Genomic DNA, 24,115 nt, shown 5'->3' on the forward strand with positions numbered 1-24,115 from the left:
AGAAGGAAGCATGTTGCTGCCAGCAGCCGTTTTTGGATCACAAGTTAGAATCAACATTAGGATGACATCAATTCTAGACAGTAGCAGAGTAGAGATAATAAAAAACTTAGGTGCATTGTAACATTGTCGAATTCACTAAATGCACTAATCCTGAAGGCTTCCCTCTTCTGGCCTTCTATATGTGAGAAATAATAACATCTCTTTATTACTACAACTTTTCAAGTTTTATTCACAGTTGAAGATATTTTAACTAATACAACGTAAGTTTTTTTTTTTAACAACTGTATATGTAATAAGTAAACAGGTGATAATAAAATTCTATAATGTCTCAACCTACAAGTCTGGATTAATAACTTCAGTTTAGGAGAACAGTTTTAGTTATAATCATATTATATCCAGAATGTTATAAGACAATAAACAATATGATTACCTTAGGGTCAGCAGAACATGTTAGCCTACAGAGGGCTGAATGATGAGCACTGGCTAGATCTCTTAGCCAAGTGATTCACTTCTACAAGTGAGCCCGCAACATACTATCCATATGTGAACCCTAGAGGCTGATTAATAATCCAAGTGCTACTCATCTAATATTCTTATAGAAAGGCACTTTAGTCATGTTTGGATTCTGTAAGCTTCTTAAAGATGACAGTCATTTTATATTTATTTTCTAACCCCACAGCATTTTGCTCAGGTAACAGACTCCCCCTCCCCCCGGAAAAAAAAAAAAAGCCCCTAATTAGTTTAAATGAATTCTCTTTTCTCCAGTTCTTCTTGCCAAAAATAGACAAAAAATAAGCTATCCAACCTTTATTGAAGACTTTAATTCAGCTTCATACGAATTTCTAAATATAGATAGGACTTCATAATTCTTCACTTCCTCCCTATTGTTTCAATGAGCAAATAATATTTTTTCTTTTGGTTAATACCAGTCTCCTATCACTGTGCTTTTAATTTCATCCTTTTAATAGACAGCATTTTTGTTGTTTTAATTGATGTTTTTCTTATTCATTCTCTTTTTTCTCTCCACTTTTTCCTCCCCACTTCAGAACACTCTTAGCATTTCCTCTACTAATAAAATTAGGGTCTTTGACCCCATCTCTAAGGAGGTAATCATTATTTAAAATTCTATTAACATTCTGAAAGCCATTAAAGAGAGCTCTCCTCTAATTCTCTATCAATATTAATCAATATCTCAATTAAAAGATCTAATGGCAACATTCCTGGCTTTTTCTCGCTTCACCACCAGACATTACCGAAGCCTAGCACCTCAGGCATGGCCACCTCCTCCTTTTCTGGCCTTTTTTCCAGCTTCTCTGAGAACAAACTCTCTGTCTGCTTTCCTTTTTATTAAATTTTTCCATATTAACCTGTGCCCTTCCCTCCCAGCCCTCACCCTATGTTATAATGAATCCAGTACGCGCTAATCTGTTGTTTCAACACTGACCACTCCTTCGAGCTTCTGGATAACTCCACTCAGATATTCCAAAGCAATTTCGCACTCACCTTTCCAAAAGAAAAGATTTTCTCTTTGGAAATCTTTTCCTCATGTATTTCCTACTTGACTAAAACCAAAATCGTTAACCAAAACTGAACACCTTGACTCTTGGGTTTTATTTGCATCTATTATTTGTTTTCTTACTTTCAACATCAAATTGGTCAGTGGATCTGGAAGTTTACATGCAAGACTCTCCGTCATTTTTTTTTTTCCTTAAAAAGCCTCTCATCCATGCTTTAATCCATCTCTCATTATTTCACATGAGGAAGGCTACAATATATTTTTTTCTTCTAGTTTCTTCCTGCCACAAACTCGGCTTTTCCCAATATGGAGATATTATTAAGCATGATATCTCTGCCACTCCCCAAAGTTACAGAAAAACATTGAACTTCTTGGTTTGTCTGTGTCTTAACATTTAACCTTTAACCCACCCCCCTTTTCCAGTTACCTCTCCACATACTGTATGAATGCCTCATCCCTCCAGCTAACCTGGATTACCTTTGCAGGTATGATGCCACAAGCCTATGCTTTGGTTACGGTATTACTTCTGCCTACCATTTCATGTCTTTTATATCAGTATTAATGATCAAGATCCAACTTTAATACATAAAAACATTCTAATTTCATTCCCAAACTGACACCAAATTCATCACTTCAGCCTCTTGTTCAAACACCTATTATGATATTGTACTATTACTAATTGTGACTAAATTCCTTGCCGGATTATGAATCTGAGAACAAGTTTTGTTCATTTTTATAATCTTAGTACTCAGCATACTGTAATAACTCAAAAAACATAATTATTAAAAGAATGAGCTCTAATTGCCTTCTAACACAATATGCTATTCTTGCAGATCTTTCTCAAATGTTTAGAAAATCTCATTATTCTAATCGGTCTGAAAAGTGTGACTTCCCCTCCCCTTGTATTCAAAGGAGACCTCCTTCTAGTCCTCACAACCTCCTACTGAGTATCATGTTACTTAAGGCAACTGCCTGCAATAAACACATTCAGTTCACAGGCAAACACAGAATCCCATGAGCAATGAACAAAAGGGTATTGAAGAAAGAAGAGTGGACTAATTTCCCTGATACTCTCCCTAAGTTTCAGCAGTCCCTGACTACATACTCACTGCTTATCTTCAGAGCTCCTTTCTATGATTAGTACTCAAACATAGGTGCACACTTCACAGAAAGTGGCTTTCTTTGTAATAACAGTACACATACATCATCGGAAAACACTAGAAAACGAAGGAGAAAAATAGAGTGAACAGATTTGACTTACTGCTAGCATAACAGTTTGATATTACAGTTTTTAAAACAGAAAGATTGGATGCAGTGTTCGAATTCCTTTTATTTACTGCAGGATGATGATTTACACCTTTACAGAAAGGTAATTTTGAAAATCTAGAGTCAATCTCTCTGTTCCCTCAAAACAAATATTACCTTCTGAGCTTTCCACTGTAATTAGTACAGTGGCAGTCCATATGCTTTTAAGACACAATACTCCCTTCCTTAGGTTTCAGGAGTTAAAAAAAAAATTCCTCTTAAATCAAAACCAACATCTTTAAGCAGATGCAATTTGCCAGCCTTCCATAATGTAACCTACCTAAGACTGTGAATTATTGCCTTTCTGCTTGGAAGACATACTGGTATCTGTGCTACGTTGAAAATTATATGTTAATCATTGCACTTGAATTATTTGTTTGCATACCTTTCTTTACAATTAGACCAAATATTTTACTTAACCCTTAATCATATCACCAGTGCTTATCAAAATGAAGTACATAAAAATGTTTGCCAAATTATAAATACATTTACTTATTCACGGATTTGTTTTCTCAGGTAGACTTTCTTACTTTGAAAACAAAACACTGGACAAGTAACACAAGTATTGCAATCTGTTTGGCTATGACAGTTCTAAAGAAAAATGAGTACACTGACATTCAGGTTTATTAATCAGCCTCTCACGAGATAAGTTCAAATGCGTAAGTTCTGTGAAACCTGAATTCTCTGGGTAAGCTTACAGTTTTTGAATCTGAGGAAAAAGAATAACCCCTAGACTGGACTCATGGGGCTCAGCATGAGAGAACAGAACAGTGTGTCATTCTTACGTCCTCTGATTCCTAACGATGCACGCATTTTGGCAGTTTGCCTTTGGCGTTAGCAGGTTGTATCTGTGTGTCAGCATAAAGCCACTCCTATGGCTACTTTCTTGTAAAATGTAACTGTATTTTGGATCATGCCTTCAGCATTGAGACACCAGGTCCTAAAATATTGTATATTAATGTCTTCTAATTGAAAAATAGTATTAGTAAAGTCAGATCAAATGATGGTTTGACCCTAAGGTAGCTTGACAATTATTCACTTCTTTTTCATTTCACTTTATTCAAAACAGGGTTAAATATGTACATTGGCTCTATACTGTCCTTGAACTGTAGCACTGCCCAACATATGAAATGTACTATATTACTATACAATCAAAAACTTATTTTAGTCTAAAGAAGATGAATGAACAAAACATTATCTTTCAGTAGCTGAGACATAAAAGAGACCTAGCTTTACTGTTTTAGGGCTTTAGGGGAAAGGTATAATATGGCAGAAAGGACTATCACCTGTAGTTACATTCAGAAACACATTGTTTTAATTCATGTTCAGGCAAACCTTAACATATAAGAGTAGTGATGATAATAACAACTATTATACTGTCAACAATGGCAATACTTATGCCTGGTACAAGTGCTCTGCCCTTTCAAAGTGGACAGGGAGCTAGGACATGCAAAGTAGGACACCGCTGTTATCACCACAGCTTTCCTAAAGTCGATCCTCGGAGAAACATGAAACACGCGTCACAGACCCCCCAAAACGTGCATGCTCTTGGGATTTAGGCTCAAGTAAACCAGAGGTGAAACATTTATTCATAAATTCATTTCTAATTCCCATCCCATATGCATATACCTTTGGACTGTCTTGGGTGGGAGTGTACAATTTAAATATGGGCCTGCTGCCTTTTTAAATTCCCATCACTCTGACCATTTAGATTGTTTTCTCTCTTTCCTTTTCCTCTCTCTTTCCTTTTCTCTTTCCTTCCTTCTGGTTAAAATGAGGTCTCCCTATATTGCCTAAGCTGGTCTCAAACTCCTGGGTTCAAGTGATCCTCCCAACTCAGCCTCCCAAAGTGCTGGGATTACAACTGTAAGCCACCACAGCCAGCTTGAATTGTGTTTCCCGATATGTGCTTTCTCCTCTGGATTGTTCTTGGATGTTGGTCATACCTTCCTTAAAACTGACCACATGACACCTCTCACTCAGGTCTGGAACTTGCTCATAGAAGCGAGATCCTGATTGTGCCCCGGCATGTGCCCCTTTTCCCTGCAGCTGAGAGAAGAAAAAGCGGTCAGAGGAAGTTGGAAGATTCTTGAAATTTTATGATCTTCACCATCACCTCCTAAATCGCCCCAATCCCTGAAGCAGAATCAGAAAGAGAAATCAGAATAACATGAATACACTGACCGGGAGTTCCACTCTCTCTCACAAGCTGGCATGAGAGTTTTCATTAGCTCCATTGCACTGTAGGTACCCTATTATGACCAGCAGTGTAGACAAGAGACTGAAACTAGGTAACATTTCATGTGAAATAATGTGAGCTGATTTTCAAGTCTTTCTGGTCTCTAGACTCCAAAGCCCTTGGTACACTTGCTGCTTCTTACTTCAGCACAACGTACAGAACGATTACCACCAAAACTTCCACTTCTGACAGGTATCACATCATTGATTTCAGATGAGGGTTAGGAAGAAAACAACCCGGGTAAACACAGCTCAGGTCACCCCTAATATGTCAAATCATATAAGATGAATGATATAACTTACAGCAACCATGGCAAAATATCTTCTCTGGTATAAATACTCTATACTTTTTTTCAATTTCCAATTTACTCAATTTATTCAATTAGCTGTCCCAGGAAGAAGTACATTATAAAAAGAATATACTTGATAACCCCGTGAATTAAAAGCTTGAACAAATTCAGGCAAAAATTAAGTAAAACATGAAAACTTCTGGCAGTGGGAAGGCTGGAAGTACAGAGAGGACAGGTCAGCCTGGCTTGAGAGTGTGTCCCTGGGGTCAGTTTCTGAGAGCAGCTCCTGGCACTTCAACTTCTTTTTCTCCTACATATACGCCCCCAAATTTTCTAAAAGTTCCATTTCTCTCCCAAATTGAGAAGGGGCTGACAAGGCAGCAAGGGGCAAAATGATGAGAGCAAAGCTGTTTATAGTATTCTCATGTCTGTCGTATACTGGGTATTTCTTAGTCCTGAGGTCAATTCACAGGACCTGTTTTTGTGCTATATAGCCCACCGCTGCCATGTTAGACCCTTCAGGTCCCCACTGAGTGTGTTTCCACAGCTGTCAGGATCCACAAAAGTCCTTCTAGAGAGAATATTATTTGAATGATCACATTATAGTCCTAATTGAAGCTGAGTAGTTTATGGTCCTCTGAAGCTGACAGTGAAACAAGGCATTCTCCGAGCATGTGTCCCTTATCAGAGCCACTTAAAGTAACATCATCCTATAAAAGGCCCTCTGGGTCTCTGAAGGTACAGAGCCCTCATTACTCCTACATTAGGGAAAGCTTTAGACCACTTCTGGGAATGCAAATGAATGAAACCCCATGTGACAGCTGTAATAAAAGGCTCCTGTCTTTTTGCAAAGCATTCAAATGCCATCTGGCAATTTCGTTGACGTCAGCAGGCACAGAAAAACAACTGCCCCTACCGCCTTCTTCATGGTTCTCTTCCACCTCCAATTTTGCTCTCCCCTCCCCAGCAGACAGCTCCAGCGTTTAGTTACGGAGAAAGAGAGGAGCAAAGCAGCTTTCAAACAAGACTGTCTCTAGTTCTTGTCTGCTTCATTTTAAGAAACAGCTTTAGCATTAGAGCTGCAGCGGTATTTGGCCCCAGCTTTCAAATTTCAGTTAGAGGTTGTATAGATCATCATATTACAAAGAAACTTTAAGGCCTTTTTCTATCTGTATGTCAGGACTTGAGGCACACTTATTCTGAAAGTAGAGGTGTTAAAGAAAACTATTAATCTAACTTCTGATTTGACACTTTCTCACTTTGATCACTGTAAATAAACACCCAGGGTTAAAACTCAGGGAACAGGTCTGCTGCCCTAGGCTGAATTCATTGGCTTAAGAACTTACACACCATACGTACTTCGTTGAAGTATTCACTAGAAGCTTAGATGTACATTTATATATTTTCCAAAGTTGAAATCAACTGATATAGTTATTAAGCTATTTTGCTTTAGATATATTCCATGAAAAATGTATGTTTCTGAATAATTGGACAAAAGACAAATGAGTTCATTTAATGTTTGTACTCTGTCAAAGAAACAGTACAATTCTGGAAGAAATATTATGAAATATAAATCCTTTCCAGAAGTCCTAATTTTAAAAAATTTCATCCCAATATTTGTACATAGTAGAGTATAGAAGAGCCTAGTAATTTTATTTCTTATACGGAGTTTCACTCTGTCACCCAGGCTGGAGTGCAGTGGCATGATCTCAGCTCACTGCAACCTCTGCCTCCCAGGCTCAAGCGGTTCTCCTGCCTCAGCCTCCTGAGTAACTGGGACTACAGGCGTGCACCACCACACCTGATAAACTTTTATATTTTTAGTAGAGACAGGGTTTCACCATGTTGGTCAGGCTGTTCTCGAACTCCTGACCTCGTAATCTGCCCACCTCAGCCTCCCAAAGTGCTAGGATTGCAGGCGTGAGCCACTGTACCTGGTAGAGCCTAGTGATTTTAAGTTATGCCTACTATTATTTTTTCTAAGGGAAAAGATAAATACTCACAATACCTAGCCTGTTCCTGCAAATGAGCAAATATCATCAACAGCAAAGAGTAAAATGGCCTCATTAAAAGCCAACCAAATGGACTATTCCTGAAGGTAAAAGAATACATATCTGAATGAGATTCTATAAATTATTGATCCATGCTACTTAGACCACTATCAGTGCAAAAGATTGAAAAACAGTATTATATATCAAATTAAAGATAAGCCTAAGTAGTTAAGTATTAGGCAATCTTGGAATTGCTTGGTTACATTGCTGTAGACCTAAGACTTCTTCTTTCCTAAGTTTTGCTTTGTCACATTTTTTTTAAAAAGTTAAACATTCTAATATTAAAAATAACCTTTAAACCCATTATTTTTCAATTATAATTCCTCATAAATTTCACATAGCCCAGAAGTTAAACAAAGTTTTAGTAGGTCTGAGCCATCTTCACACAGAATCTAAATTTCTCACGAAAATTCATTCATCCTATAAACTAGGTAAGTGATTTTAGAGCGCATACACGACTACCTCATTTTAAGGCTAAATCTTTTTTAAGAGCTCCCTTTTATCTCATAAACTTTTAATCCTACTCCAGCTCACATGAGGAATATGACGCCGTCTCACTATTAGAAATAGCTAAGCAGTAAAGGACACATGAGAGGTTTGGCAGAGGTGAGAAGAAGTAAGCGAAGTGCTGTATCATTTGGAAATTTGCTCAGACTAACTTTAAAGAGGAGGATGTCAGATTTAAACACAGACCCTGTAAACTTTCCTTTCCAGATCATTTCTATCTCAACTCTTGCCATTGTTTCTTCTTAGGAAATTTTTGTGATTTCTTCTTAACAGATTATCTCTTGCCTCTGTGCTTTCAGACCATGATCCCTAGACACAGAAGACACACACTCCCTTGGGCACTGGCTTAGTCCAGCCCTGAAAGGTATACTCCAGCTATTACCTTCTCCAGGAGGCCTTTGCTAACCTGTCTGTTTTGCTTTGCACATGCCCAGTGCACGTGTCCTCACTGTCCTCATTTTAATTTCTACGTTTGATTTTGCATGTCCATTCTCCTATAAAACCGTGAACTCCATCAAGAGTATCATTCACCCTTGTATCCGCAGTGTCTAGCATAGTGTTGAGTGTTCAGTATATGTCTGCGGAAGAAAGGAAAGAAGAAAAGGCAAGGCAAGCACAGTGAAGACACAAAAAAGAAAAGGTATGAGCCAAAGTCAAAACTGAAATATTGCTAAATAAAGCAAAGAGTTAAAAACAGCACTCAAAAGATAACTTATGGCCGAAGGAGAACAATGAGGATTTACTGAACATATACTATTTGTCTAGTAGCATGCTAGGCATTTTCACACATTATCTCACTTAATAATCAACAAAAGCTTGATGAGTAGGAATGTTACTACTATTTACATAAGGAGAGTCAGACTCACAGCGCTTTTGTTACTTACTAAAGGTCTCTTGGTTGGCAAATGGTGAGGATAGAAACAAACGGAGATATGTTGACAGTCTAGCATTACATGATACTCAGTGACATGCTGTTTTGGTTAAAGCAGAATAGAAGAATGGGAAGAGAAGTCAAGGAAATGAATAAGCTGTTGTTGAAACTGGGTGAATCCTGAAAATTCCAAGAATAAATGCTCAGGGCAGAGACGAAAACTCTACAAAGTACGTTTGGAAAATACCAACTCTGGGCTAAGCCTAAAGTACGCTTCAGTTACAGGACTTAATCTGGATCTCTAACAACTGCCTGGAACAAAAGGTCATTAGTAGCTGCTGATTTAGAGGCAATGTCTTCTCTGAACATATAAACTAAGCAAGTTTTCCAAAAACACCTGTCACTTGGTAACTACTGTTTTTTATGAGCTGTGCATGGCTTAGGGATGGAAAATGAGAGATCCTCTGACATAATCAGGCAAAGGAAAATGTCAAATTAGCAACTAGAGAAAGAACAAGATTAAGGTACTATTCGTAGATTTGTCCTTTTAAGCTTTTATTAATGAGCAAAAAGGTCTAACATATTTTTCTATAGTGTATCAAACAAAACAAAGAAGTGAAAAATGTTGAGTGCCTCGCCTAATCATAACTACCTTTAAGTGAAATTTATTTTTTTTTTAATAATAAAAGAGAAATCAAGAGAGCAGAGAATAAAACTGCTCAGAAAACAGGTAGCATGCTTTTAGGGGAAGGAAAGCAAAGACACGAAAAAAAAAAATAGAAAATTGCCAGAAAAGGAAGACATTCAGTGTATGAACTGCACACTTGAGATGGACACTTTTTACAGAAAAGGCCTTATCTTGCCTAAGAACGAGTCTGATTCTGGGTCAAAATAAAGCATCTCAAATTCATATCCACATTATTCTGAGTTATCACTAAGGATTGTAATGCAAGGAAGGGATAATAGAAGTGATTCAGCAGTCTTACGTCAATTTTTTAAAAATAAAATATCTCAGTCAATTGTCTGGCATTCTGCATTAAATTAAAAATACAGGTTGCCACCCCCCAAGGAAAAAATCGATGTGTATAAATCCTGTCCTGGTGAAAAGGAGGTTCTGATATTGGGGGAAAATGCTACTAAACTTTATAAATAGCAACATTCTAGAGATGAGATTTATAGAGCATAACATTCATTCTCTGTTCTACATCTCTCTGATCAACAGTCTGAGATTCTGAGCGGTATCACGTAGTACTTGTTGGAATGCCATGGGCAACTGATCACAATCTGTAATTTTCTGACAAATCTATCATGTATTTTTGAGTTAACAAAGTTGTATCTCACTCATTTGGAACTATCTGATGAGCTAATATTTCAGACTTTAATTTTCTAGGTTACCTCACAAAATGAATTTCTGGACCTGCAAAATCAAGGGTTATGCCTTTGACAAGAGACACTTCCTAGGTATCTCACCTGGCTAAAGAGCACAACCAGTCTTTCTCTGGATTCTCTTGTTGAAAAAAAAAAAAACAAAGAATTCACCTTTCACACAGTAGTCACTTCTAGCACTTGAAGGTTGTGGTCACTAAATGGCTCTTTCTGAACCTGGGCCAAGACCTACCATCACCAATCAGCATTAATTCTGTCCTCATCAGTCAAACTCTTTGTACTTCCCAGTTTTCATAGAAACAGAGCAGCAATCCTGTTCTATAATATAATGAATACATATTTCACATCACTTGTGATTTTTTTCCTACTATTTCTAGGCTATAAAAATAAAAGTTGGAACATTAGTTTCTTAAAATAATTTTCATTGATCAATGAAAAAAAACAAATCAAATTAATAACAGTAAATTAAATAAAAATGAACATTTGTTGAGGGTTTATCTTATGCCAGGGACCAGTCTATGTACTTTATATAGATTACTTTGCTAGTCCTCTTATGATCCAGAAAAGTAGGTACTAACATTATATGTATTTTACAGATTAGCTCATAGAGTTTAAATAACTTGCCAAAGGTCTCCCATCTAGTAAGTGATGGGGCCTGGATATAATCCCAGGCAGACCGCAACTCTACAGCTTGTGCTCTTAACCATTAGCCTCTATAAAGTACCATCTCATTACTGAAATCCAGTTTAAAGCCATTTTTATCAGCCCTCTCATTCCTAATGAAATCACCAGCAGGAATTAAGCTGGGGCAAGTAAAACAGCCCCTTGAGGGCAGTCTAGAAATCACTGGGAAAATCATACAGTTAAACTTCATGACCTCCTAATTCAAAACTATTTATTCATTGAAACAACAGAAATTGTGAGATAGTTAAAATGATTGAAAATATAAAGTTTTTTTAAAAAATAGAATTGAACTTTTTATCAGAAGTTGGTGCACCCATCACCTGAGCAGTGTACACTGTACCCGATGTGTAGTTTTTTATTTATATTCAAAAATTTACTCAATGCATGAGGCAAGGTACAGGGGAGTATTTCAGAACCTGAGTTCTGAGGGGAAAACAAACCAGTTAACCAGGCTTCTGGGCAGGGGCTTGACTGAGCAGAATCTGGACAAGTTACAAGTGAAAACCAGATATCAGATATTTGTGGGGAAAAAAAAAAGTGAAGGATATGGGAATTGGTCTGTAATTTTAAAATTGTTCCACTGAAGTCAAGAGTTCCTTTGAGGGGTAGTTTTTTAAGAACAGTTAAGTTTCAGTGATTTCTAATATTAACTTTTTGTTCCCTCTGCATATTATGACTGTGGGAAAATGCTACTTTTAAATGCATTTCCTTTTATTCTTTCACTTCTGTATTCCATCATCAATTCACTCCACCAGTGCACTTGTTTTTGAGTGTAATCAAAAATTACATTAAAAATAAATGTTCCATTTACAAATAGACAAAACCAAATCCAAACACAAAAATGAAAAAAGTCTATGGTTACAAAACATATTTCTATAAATATCAATATCTGTCGTTGCCATAAATATTGTTTCAGAGTCTAGAATGTAACATGGATCAATGGTGACAAACCATTCTAAGTTTAGTTATATACTACATAAGCATATATATTTCATCATGATTATATTATTTCAATATTCTGTAATATTTTTAATATAATTATTAATAACTCAATGTGTATTATTTACAAAGGACTCTATTTTCATCAAAATAATTTTGTATCATCCCAGCATCTTGGGAGGCCGAGGCAGGTGAACCACTTGAGGTCAGGAATTCGAGACCAGCCTGACCAAGGTGGTGAAACTGCATCTCTATGAAAAAATTAGCCAGGTATGGTAGATCATGCCTGCATTCCCAGCTACTTGGGAGGCAGAGATGGGAGAGTTACTTAAACCCTGGAGGCAGAGGTTTGCAGTGAGCCAAGATCATACCACTGCACTCTAGCCAGGGTGACAGAGTAAGATCCTGTCTCAATAATAATAATAATGATAATAATTTTATATCAATTATTAAAGTGACTACAAAAAGGTATTTCCTTAGGTCTTATTATTCCCCCACCTACCCCCAAGATGGAGTTTTGCTCTTGTTACCCAGGCTGGAGTGCAATGGCGCGATCTCGGCTCACCACAACCTCTGCCTCCTGGGTTCAGTCAATTCTCCTGCCTCAGCCTCCTGAGTAGCTGGGATTACAGGCACGCGCCACCAGGCCCAGCTAATTTTTTATATTTTTAGTAGAGACAGGGTTTCACCATGTTGACCAGGATGGTCTCGATCTCTTGACCTCGTGATCCACCCACCTCGGCCTCCCAAAGTGCTGGGATTACAGGCTTGAGCCACCGCACCCGGCTTCCTTACGTCTTATTTTAAAGGCACGTATCTTGTGTGTGTGTGTGTGTGTGTGTGTGCGTGCGCGCACGCGCTTTTTGAAGACTAAATCAGGAAACAAAAACTTGCTGAGTTTGGAAAATTAAAAAAAAAAATTCCAGCTAAATAATACATATTTTAGAACATAGAATTAAATATTTGAAAGGAGTTTCTTTTCGTTATCCTGGTAGTCAGTGAAGCTGTGCCCAATTTTATAATTCTGGTGTCCCACAATTTCTCTATAGATTTTAAATTTAGAAATCTATGTACATGTGTATACTACCCGCTCAGTTTCAAAGAAAGAAAAATGGCAAAGTCTGTCGTGTTGCAAATACATCTATGGATGTATTTAACTGGCTTTATAACAAATTCTAACATGAGAAACAAAAGTAATTGGTGAGGTGGTAGCAGACATTTGGCTCTAAGCTATGATGTATGTTCTGTCTTAGTTCCTCATAACTTACTCATACCACTACCTGTATCAATATTATTTAGCCATGTGATGCTTTAGGAACCTTTAGCAAAACAAACAAAACCAAAACCAAAATCTATTATTTTACCTCAAAGCCATGAAAGTCTGAGAAGTGGGGGCAATAAGCATTCTGGTTGGCATTAAATTTTTACCCGCTATTCTAGTTAAATTTAATATGTTTGTCATATTAAACTACATAAACCATTTTTAGTTTGCCTTTATTCTGCTAATGATTAAGTCCAACGTTCTGAGTGCTTTTCATAATTTTTAAAGAAAATTCTGAAAGAACTGTCTTATGCTATTTTTTCCCTCAAACCCAAATTAGTTCATTGTAAGAAAGGTTGCTTGAAAATCTCAGTAATAAACCTAGAGCCTATAATTTTCTTGATAGTGAAACCCTCCATTTGCTTCTGAAATCAGGAGGAGGACATGTCATTCTTCCATTTACTATTCATATTTCACCACTATCTTTTATGTGCTACAGTTTTGAAAATGCCAGATTCAAGAGGTTAATTTATACTATTAGCTGTCACTCTTAGGAAACGCTTGCATATTTGCATGTTTGGTAGGAAAGCAACATGCGAGTGTGCGGAGGGGGTGGAGAGGCATTACCTTAATACTGGGCTGTACATCTACTCCTCTGACTTAGCACACATTATTGCTCTTGATGTCACAAAAAATAAATAGCATGATATAATTTGTAGCAATTTTCCTAGCCCCATGATCAATAGAAAGAGAAACAGAAAAGAATCAGAAAGCCTTTACTTGTCAAAGAGCACACTAGTTCATTGATTTCTATGATCACAGTCTTAATTTGCCTAAATGCTTTTGGACCTAAGAATATTTTTAATATTACCAGTGTGGTTATGACTTGAATTCTGAAACAGCCTTTTCTTCTCTTCCACCCCAAACAACTTTTATTTATCCTTTAAGGGCACCAGTTTATATGAAATTATCCCTGAAGACTTCAGTCTATACAGATTTTTCTCCTCTTCAATGTCCATCTACTGTAGTCATTAGACTATTACAAATATTATGTCTTCCTAACTTCTATATACCTTATTATTTTTTAATCCAAGTTGGAAGATTTGAGGGAAGGAGCCCTGTCTTTTGAACCCTACAGGAATTACCCAGCAAATCTTTCTGCCCTCCTAATTCTCCACCTCCAAGTCGTGAGATTATTAAAACAGGCATAGAATCCCTAAGAGGTGGCTTGTTACATGATTAATAGATCAAGGGCAAGGTAAATTCAGTTTAATTAAGCAGATACTTCTCTGATGCTAACCATAAAATTTTAATTGATTATATTTTATATTTGTTTTTATATTTACCAAATTTTGATCTAACATGCATGGTCTTATTTGTACATCCCAAATACTATTTTTTTCCCTAAACCTTCTGTAATTTTCTTTGTGAATTAATCAAATCTGGACTAGCCTTACAGTTGGTACTTACTTTTCTTTCTGTGAGAGTTCATTTCCACTCCAATTTCTGTAATACATGGCTCTTCGATTGCTTTCTCCACAATCTCTTAGATTTTTCTCAATTTCTTAGATTAAGCCTAAGAACCTCTGATGTTTACCAAAGCATTACCTAAGGCGCAACTCTGAATCACTGTATATGCTGCTGATTGCTGAGTACAAAGATACTCAGAACTGGTACCCAGAAGCGGGCTATTGCTGTTAAGTATCCCACCTACCTGAGGTAATGGGGGAGCAGCCTGAGGGCTGGTGCTGAGGAACCTGGCATTAGTGGCTGGAAAGAGGTTTTCTATATGACACAGAGAAGAAGCATATGGCAACAGTGCTGTCTGCAATATTTAGAAGGTAGATGAGGGGACCTATTGGACTTGTAGCTCTAGCAGAGAGAATGGACAACAGGATGTAAGTATCATTTGTTGGTTACTGTGAGCCATATTTGACAAGCTATGATAAGAGACAAATGAGCTCAGAGAAGACTACATTTGTTTGCAAGATTGAAGAAAAGGCAATAGAAAGGTACAAGAACAGGGAAGAGGCAACTGCTTTCCCTTCTTAAATAGCAGAACTCCTAACTGAGAAGGGCACTGAGCTAAAAAAGCCTATTGTAAGGATTAAACAAGTTGTGGTCACCACATCCATTATAAATCCTCTGAATGGATTAAGATGTCTTAGAGCAAAATCAAATTAAGGTTGTAGTACTCAATATATCTTTTCAGTTGGATAAAATACTTCAAAGAAAAGAGACTAAAAATGCTTTTCTCATGGAAAATCTTCTAAGTTTTCCCAACAAAGTCTGACAGTCTCAAATTATCAACATCTAAATTGGAAGTGAAAAGCACAAAGTCTAAAGGACACAGAAGTACAGCAAATCTTAAAACTACAACCAGGAAAAAAAAAATTGATGATGCTGTTATCAGCACACAAAACTGTACGGAATTAATTTTAAAAGAAGCTATGTTTTTAAAAATATTATACTATGAAAAGAACACCATTCAGTACCTAACACCACTCTAAAATTCCTGAAGACTTAGATATAGGAAGTGACCAATGCTCAATGTAGAGTTGATCATGGAAGATAATCAGATCAGGGAGAGCAGGGAGAGTAGAACTCGGGGTTCAGAATAGGCAGACAGAGGCTTTCTCCCAGGAAGCAGAACCAGATCTAATAATAACAATTTAAAAATGTGTCTAGCCCCAGGGTAAAGGACTTTAAAATAGCCTCGCAGTAAAATTGTAGAATTGCTTCAGGTTAGTGATGGTGTGTGACTTTTTTTCTTCCCTTTCGAATGACAGTACTTATTGTGATGATCCTATTTTTCACCTGTGTATTAGTGAGCTCTGCATGTGTGTATGCATTACTTGTATTACTCCAGAATGTGACACTTAACTGCCAAAGCCGGACCCACTGGAGTTCTCCTTCCTTCTGCCACTGTGATTAATGTCTTAGACAGTGGCTGCTCCATCATCTCTCAGAGTAAGGACGATACAGAACAGAGCCCTAGCCAAAGCATGATGGACAATACATGATGGAGCAACAAATCACCTTCACTGTTTTGACAGTTGGGGTCTCTTTAATACTACAGTACCACCTTGTCTATCCTGACATGGTCCTTGAATTGAAAATAAAGATCATAAAGAACATAGCTTATTTATGAAGCTTTCTCTGGGGAGCACATTAGACTAACTCCTGCCTTGGACTCTCTTGAAATAGTGTGAAACTCCTAGAGACAAAGTGAAACCTAAAAGAATTTCTTCTGACTCCATTGATCATTAACATACCCAGTTTCTCCCAGGAACAAATAACTAGATGAGTGGAATTCTCACAGGAGCTCCCCTCTCCCACTCCGGTAAATTTTTCAAACCTACGTTTGTTACTAGTTTGTTTCTGAATTCACACCTCTACTTTCTTCCCATCTTTTGAAAACTACTACTTCAATTATCTTTATATTTTCAACAGATTTCTCCTAATTACACAAGAAAACAAATGCTTCCCCACCCCCAGCCTGCCCCGTGTTTGGTAAATAAAATGACTGCACATTTCCAGTATGTGTTAAATTCCATTTCTGTGCCACAGAACATAACCACAAAATTCTAAAGGAAGAAGAGATTAGAGGTAATCCAGGCTAGATTCATTATTTTTTTTAAATTAACAAAACTGGAAGATAAAGGTATTATTTAACTAGTTCAAGATAATGAACATAAAAATATTATTTGATTGGTCCAAGATTACACAGCTCATTTGGAGCTAAGGCAGCTGGAATCCAAGTACAGGTCTCCTGGTTTCCAGTCTTGTTCAAATTATACCAAACACACATTAAACTGAATATGCACTGATTAAAAAAAAACAGTTCAATGACACTGCGAGGAGAGGGGCATTAAATGTAGCAAACCCTCTTTAGTTAAAATTCTTTGATTGTTCTTTATTATCTACCAGGTGAATTCCCTACTCCTTAGCAGGGCAAACAAGGTATATCTCAGTGGTTCCTACCTAAGCCATCATTTCATCATATTTCAACATTCTTGACCCACAGGGACTGCGCGCTCTGAAACGCTGCTCTTGGCCATGCTGACCTAGTCACTGGGCATCCAAAGCACCACAGTTTCATGCCTACTCATGCAACTTAGCTCTTGCCAGCTCTTTAAAATTAGAAAACTGTTCTGTAATTCCTTGTTCGTGGGGTTCATGCATAATCTGAGTAGTCTTTATTCCAGTTCCTACTTGTTACTATAGGAAGATTTAATATTTTCCTCCTCCAAAGTACTTCTAATATAGTGGTATTGGATTTGCTGCAGCTGTGATGTATTGGAGGGTGCTAACTCCTCCATCTCCTCATTGTATTTGGGGGACCTCATCTGGTTTAGTTAAAAAAAAAAGAAGAACCTCACGTTTCCAACTTATCTTTTTATTTTATTCCTTTGTATAATTCTGTGTTACTCTCTAGGTTGCTGAATCTTGTGTTCTGACAACTGGACACATTCCATTTAAAAGACGATAAAGCCAATCGGAGCCTATAATAGCACGTGGCTAAGGGAAGATAAAGAACATTCTCATTATCAATATTTTTTCTGTAACTGACAAGAAAATTGTTCTACTTGACAAATTATATTTCTGTGAATATCCATAAATTGAGCACACTTACAGTGCAAACTACCTATTTCCACTGGTGAATGCTCAATGCTGAAAGTCAGTTTCTCTTTTCTGTTTACTGCTAGCAGAGGATTTAGTCCTTTCACATCATGTTAAGACCAAGACAATTCATATTTCCTGTTTTCCAGATATCTTAATTCTTCTGCCAAACTACTCATCCCTCTGTTTTTAATTAGCTGTATATACTCCTGTCTTTATTTCAGGATGTTCACATCTCTGTTTTCGTCAATTTTGCTATTTCCTGCCAATCTAATGTTCAACAGATAACATAAAAATTATAACATATGAAATAGTACTCACAGTTCAGTTAATATTTGAGACTAGTCATTTTTTCAAATTCCTTGTTTTGGAAAGGTAAGAGAATATTTTACTCCAAAACTATATTTAGAAAACTTAAAAACCAATAATTATATACATTTAAAATAACTAAAAGAGTATAACTGAATTGTTTTTAACACAAAGGATAAATGTTTGAGGGGCTTGATACCCCGTTTTCCATGATGTGACTGGTACTCATTGTATGCCCGTATCAAAGTATTTCATGTACCCCATAAATATATACACTTCCTAGGCACCTACAAAAAAAATCATAATTTAAAAAAATGTTAAAATTAAGATATAGTAATAGGTTTTAGGTGTAAGTCTTTGTGTATATATGCAAATGTTGACCAAATTGCTTAGTTTTTTTTTTTTTTTTTTTTTTTTTTGCATTGGGTTTTGCTGTACATTTTTTAAAAAGACCCTTATTTCAATCATGTAGTAAGAAACTAAAAATTATCAGATTATAATTTGTATTTTGAGCTCATTTGTCAGGTTAAATCAAGTACTTTGAAATTACAAAGATAAGAGGATGAAAGAACAGCCTCTCAGTGAAAATTTACAAACAGCTAAAATTAACAGGACCTTTCGAACTAACTCAGAATGCAGTAGAACTCTTTTTCACTTGGATGAAAGTCTGCAGATGATCCCAAACAATCTTAGAGAGCAATATGTGTTACCTATTAAATTACATGTTAATATGTGTTAGATTCCCAAACGTTCCCCATAATGTAACCAGTAGATAGCTGATTTTTGAAGTTACCTAGTCAATCAGTTAATACACAAAATGCACATCCAAAGCAAATTGCAAGGCAATTTACCTTAGAGTTTACATTTGTTTTTCTGTAATTGTGCATTTAATCAAATCATTTTTCCCCTCCTAATTTTAGTCAGAACTTTTTCTTACAGCTTAATCTTAATTGATTTTATAGCTTACTTTAAAATATTATATTAGCCATAATGAAAGAGATACATAAATATCAGGTAAATTGAAATTTATTTAAGTTAAAATTTTGCTTGATACCAAAAATGTTGATTAAAAAGTTAAATCCAATTTTAGTAAGAACAACTTTGTCTTAATTTGTTTCACAAAATATAGGACATTAAAATTAGTATTCCCACTGAAAATTCCTGAGGAATACTTTGTGAATAATCTTATATTCCTCCTCATCAATCATTTGAAAAACAGATATTCTAACTTAGACAAATGATTTGTCTTACTCATGTAATCAAAGATAACTCAATAAATAGTATGTCCAATGGTATTTATAGAAACTTGGAAGGAAGATATTTACATTTTGGGGCTTGGTTTTGATGCCATCTCTTTTTTTTTCTTTTTTTTTTTGAGACGGAGTTTCGCTCTTGTTACCCAGGCTGGAGTGCAATGGCGCGATCTCGGCTCACAGCAACCTCCGCCTCCTGGGTTCAGGCAATTCTCCTGCCTCAGCCTCCTGAGTAGCTGGGATTACAGGCACGTGCCACCATGCCCAGCTAATTTTTTGTATTTTTAGTAGAGACAGGGTTTCACCATGTTGACCAGGATGGTCTCGATCTCTCAACCTCGTGATCCACCCGCCTCGGCCTCCCAAAGTGCTGGGATTACAGGCTTGAGCCACCACGCCCGGCCATAAACTAACTTATTTAACAGTCTTGTTGCAGATGTGGTAAAGGAGAAAGGTTAATGAGCTATATAGGTTTAGGGTAGAACTTCTTCATGTACTGGACATAATAAATCCAATTTATGTAAGGCAGGCTTGGCAACAAAAAATGCAGTGCTATATTTCTGTGGGCTAAAATCTCCATTTTTTTTTTTTTTTTTTTTTTTTTTTTTTGTCAGAAAAGCAATACTGAGCCGGGCGCGGTGGCTCAGCCTGTAATCCTAGCACTTTGGGAGGCCGAGGCGGGTGGTTCACGAGGTCAAGAAATCGCGACCATCGTGGTCAACATGGTGAAACCCCGTCTCTACTAAAAATACAAAAAATTAGCTGGGTGTGGTGGTGCGTACCTGTAATCCCAGCTACAAAGGAGGCTGAGGCAGGATAACTGCCTGAACCTAGGAGGTGGAGGTTGCAGTGAGCTGAGATTGTGCCATTGCACTCCAGCCTGGGTAACAAGAGCGAAACTCTGTCTCAAAAAAAAAAAAAAAAAAAAAGAAAGAAAGAAAGAAAGAAAAGCAATACTGAAATGTTTTTTTCTGAACATTTACAAGACTGGAAAACCCACTACTCAAAGATTGACCTTGTAGTTATTTAAACTTCTGAGACTCAATTTATAATCTCTATTGAAATATAGGGCTTATGTTTCTAATTAAAATTCAGGTTTAGCAAATCATTAAATAAAAATGAATTTATTTTAAATGATCATAATTAGCACCAGTATTAAAAAAAACTGGATTTTGACCTCATATGGTAAAGTGTTTGGATATCTTTATGATAAAATCATACCTTAAATATATCTTGGGGGAGGGAATATAGCATAGAAGAGAGAAAAGTAGCTTTTCAAATCAGACGAACTTACATTTGAATAATCTTACCTTTTTCTAGCTCAGCGACTTTGGCAATAACAACTGTTCAAGTTTGTCTCTTCATAGGTAAGGGTATTACAATAATAATATCTAGAATTCTAGAATACGAGCTTTATGAGAAAGAAAAGTTCATCTGTCCTGTTTCCCATGGAACTGCTTTACCACCAGCATTGTGCCTATACACAAGAGAAGCCCCAGAGCCTCAAATGGATAAACAAATTATCTATTCTCAGGAATTATTTTGTAGATTAAAATAAATTACATTAAAAAACGACTTAGCACAATATAAGGCAAAAATATCTATTCAATTAATGTTTTCTTTTTCCTTTAATTAATTCAGGATACGTTTTAAGTATTTTATTTTAAATCTTTTATCTTTTCTTACAGGAAGCCATAAAAAATTACTTATAAAATACAAAAAACTTACCATCAAAGTCAGTTGTAAGAAAGACACAAGAATGACCAGTTAAGCACTTTACCCTCAGATGGACCAACTCCCAAGTTGGAAATTTCAGTGTGTTTAGAAATGTAGACTAGTCATTTGACTGGTAGTGACTGATGAATACCAACCAATATAGTATAGGGGAAAATATTATATATTGGCATTTCTGATTTAGTATTTCATACGACAGAACTAACTTCTATTAAGTAACACATAAAATACATGCATGAACTTCAGAATTAGAGGGACCGTAACAGTGAATAATCTTGTCCAAAGCACTAAACTCACTTGTATAATTTGCATATTTTATATATAAATGACTTGTCTGCTCAAAGAGTTATTCTTTCAACAGACGTTTAGTACTCCCTGCTACTGTGACAGGGTATTACATATTTTTATTTTCTTTCATACATTTTAACATGAAACCTCAAAAATTCCAAATATGCTATTAATCCACGAGGAAAATAGGAAAAAATGCAGAAGGATGGACATTGTCAATCTTTAGATAAATGTAGATTTGGTACAAGATAAGGATTATAAAGTTGCATGACACTTTAGTATTTTACTGGGGTGGAAAGATCTGGTTTTTATTTGGGAGATTAGTGAAGAGGTCTAAGCTAATAAAATATTCCGTTTAACATTCTAAGATAGTTTTGTAACATCTTAAAAAATCATTGTAGAACTTTTACTGGGAAGTTTTTTGGTCCCAGGTCATATTTTTGTACCTCATTAAAAATTAACTAAAAATACATTTAATAAATATACTGAACCAGTTTATTATAGACTTGATTTGGATTATTTTCTGAATTTCTTTTTCAAAGGCTTTCAACTATCCTTCTCTAATATAAATTCTGTTGAAAATCATTATAGAACAAAAAGGTTATTCATACCTTTTCCCAGTAGCAGCTCTATGATTTGGAAAATATCATCACCACGTATAATCAGTAATAAGATGTTTTTTAAAGTTCAGATTCTGTTAGACTGACTCTCATTATTTAAAACACATGCTTTCATGAATCCTGATTGCAATTCCTGTTATCCTCCAATTAAAAGCAAGGCCACACCCTAGTCAAATAGTGAAGTAGGTTAAATGAAAGTTCTGTGTGTTCAAATTCTCCACTTCAGGCCCCATTCTCTCATTCCTTGATTCAACATTTCCTGAACAACTTCTGGGTGGCAATCACTGTTGGAGAGTCAAATGAAGTACTGCTTGGATGCGAGAAGCTTTAGTGTAGTGGGAAATTTTTCATAGTGTTCTAAGTTCTAGGATAAACGGATTATGGATGTAAAATGTTTTATGAAAACACAGTGCTTAAAATTGGGACTCAGATAATGTTTCAGTTGTATTTAAGAAGGATTTAAGAAGATAAAAAGGAACAAGGTATTTATTCAAGGTTGAAAAATGCACTCATGAAGGCACAGGGAGGTGAAATAACATATACCATCCAGAGTACAGGATATTTGATCTACTTTAGGTCAGATATTAGTAAAAAAGCTAGGAGTCAGAAAATAACAGGCCTTGTTTTGTTTCCCTGAGAGTTAGTCAGAATGACAGGATTCAAGTTTAGGCTTTGGAAGTAATTTTAAGTATAGAGTAGATGTAAACGGCTTACAAGAATCATGTAGGCAGCTGTAAGTGTTGTGCACTGCACAGCTCCAAAGTGTCATCATTCATGTAACCTACAATGTGAATGGCTCTCCTTGGAGTTCACAATATTATTGCTGTGGTGCCACAGGCTGTGAGAAGCAAGACCTGTATCAATCCTCAATGCTGCATCCCTGTCTTTCAACACAGTATTTAGTACCTTCATTTCTGTTCCCTCATTCCCTCATCAAACATATTCTCATTATTCTTCATCCATACTAATGAATAAATGACTGATATTAATCTACAATATAAGCTCCCACAATTTATATCCATACTAATGAATAAATGACTGATACTAATCTACAATATAAGCTCCCACAATTTACAGATGAACAAACATGAAGTAGTAAAGAAATTAAGCTCTAACTCTAGAACTTCAGGCAGAAGTAATACAAAGATTACTTTATGTGCTGAAATCCATTCATCATCCATACTAACACATTTAAGTTGATGCTATCATAACATGAACACTTGCCACATCACCTGGGAAACTTCTTAAAGTGAAGATTTTTCTAGTTTCATCTACAATCTTGTCGATCAGAACGTCTAATAAGTTCACTAGCTGATACTGAATGGATACTGCTACTCAATCTGAGCTTAAAACTCCTGGTTTGCCTAGTTTTGGAAATTTCCACTAAAAGAAGAGCCTAGTGACAGGACTCTTCTCTGAAGTACACTGAGACACATAATAATTTTGGAGATTAAGATTTTGGTATCTTGGTCTGCTTATCACTGAAAGAATAAAATACACCCTTATGAAGCTCATGTACTCTTACAGAAATTTCTCTATTCACAATCATTAAACCTATTTCATATTTAGGAAAAACACTACCTTATTTTATTTTTAAATCAATTTAAATGGCTATAAATATCTTCCTTATATTTAATCAAATCTGACTGCTCTACGTTTTGTTCATTTGTCCAAATATTACCTTACAGAACTACAAAGAGAAAAGTTTCACTCCTATTACACTTTTTTTTTTTTTTTTTTTTTTTTTTTTTTAAAGACAGAGTCGCATTCTGTCATCCAGGCTAGAGTACAGTGGTATGATCTAGGTTCATGGCAACCTCCACCTTCCAGGTTCAAGTGATTCTCCTGCCTCAGCCTTCCGAGTAGCTGGTATTACAGGTGTGCATTACCATGTCCAGGTAATTTTTTGTCTTTTCAGTAGTGATGGGGTTTCACCATACTGGCCAAGCTGGTCTCTAACATCTGGCCTAAAGTGATCCACCGACCTCAGCCCCCCAAAGTGCTGGGATTACAGGTGAGTCACCATGTTGATAAGAGAGCAGTTTTTCTCTTTGTCTTGCTTTTTAAGTTCTCTTTCATAAGGGACATTGTTTCTAGATGTATTAATTGTTTATGTGACTGCATCAGCTTCTCAATATCCTTCTTGAAATTATGTACTCAGAATTGAATTCAACACTACAGAGGTCATCTGGCTAGGGCAGAATTTATTGAATTAATTATTCTGTTCTGTATGCCATAAA

General features: G+C 36.2%; 1 protein-coding gene across 6 annotated transcripts in view; it reads right to left on the reverse strand.

Moving 5' to 3' along the window:
* Positions 1–24,115, reverse strand: part of PDE3A (phosphodiesterase 3A) — a 316,302-nt gene that overhangs the window by 86,094 nt on the left and 206,093 nt on the right. Inside the window, exon 1 of one of the 6 annotated variants that reach the window (XM_074403203.1) lies at positions 4,768–4,864. The exons of the other annotated variants lie outside the window; for them this stretch is intronic. Coding sequence (XP_074259304.1) covers positions 4,768–4,788 — 21 coding nt within the window. The 5' untranslated portion in view covers positions 4,789–4,864. Of the gene's footprint in view, positions 1–4,767; positions 4,865–24,115 lie in introns of those variants that run through there. 6 annotated transcript variants of the gene reach the window in all.

This window comes from Saimiri boliviensis, chromosome 7 (assembly GCF_048565385.1).
Source record: "Saimiri boliviensis isolate mSaiBol1 chromosome 7, mSaiBol1.pri, whole genome shotgun sequence".
NCBI classification, from domain to species: Eukaryota; Metazoa; Chordata; class Mammalia; order Primates; family Cebidae; genus Saimiri; species Saimiri boliviensis.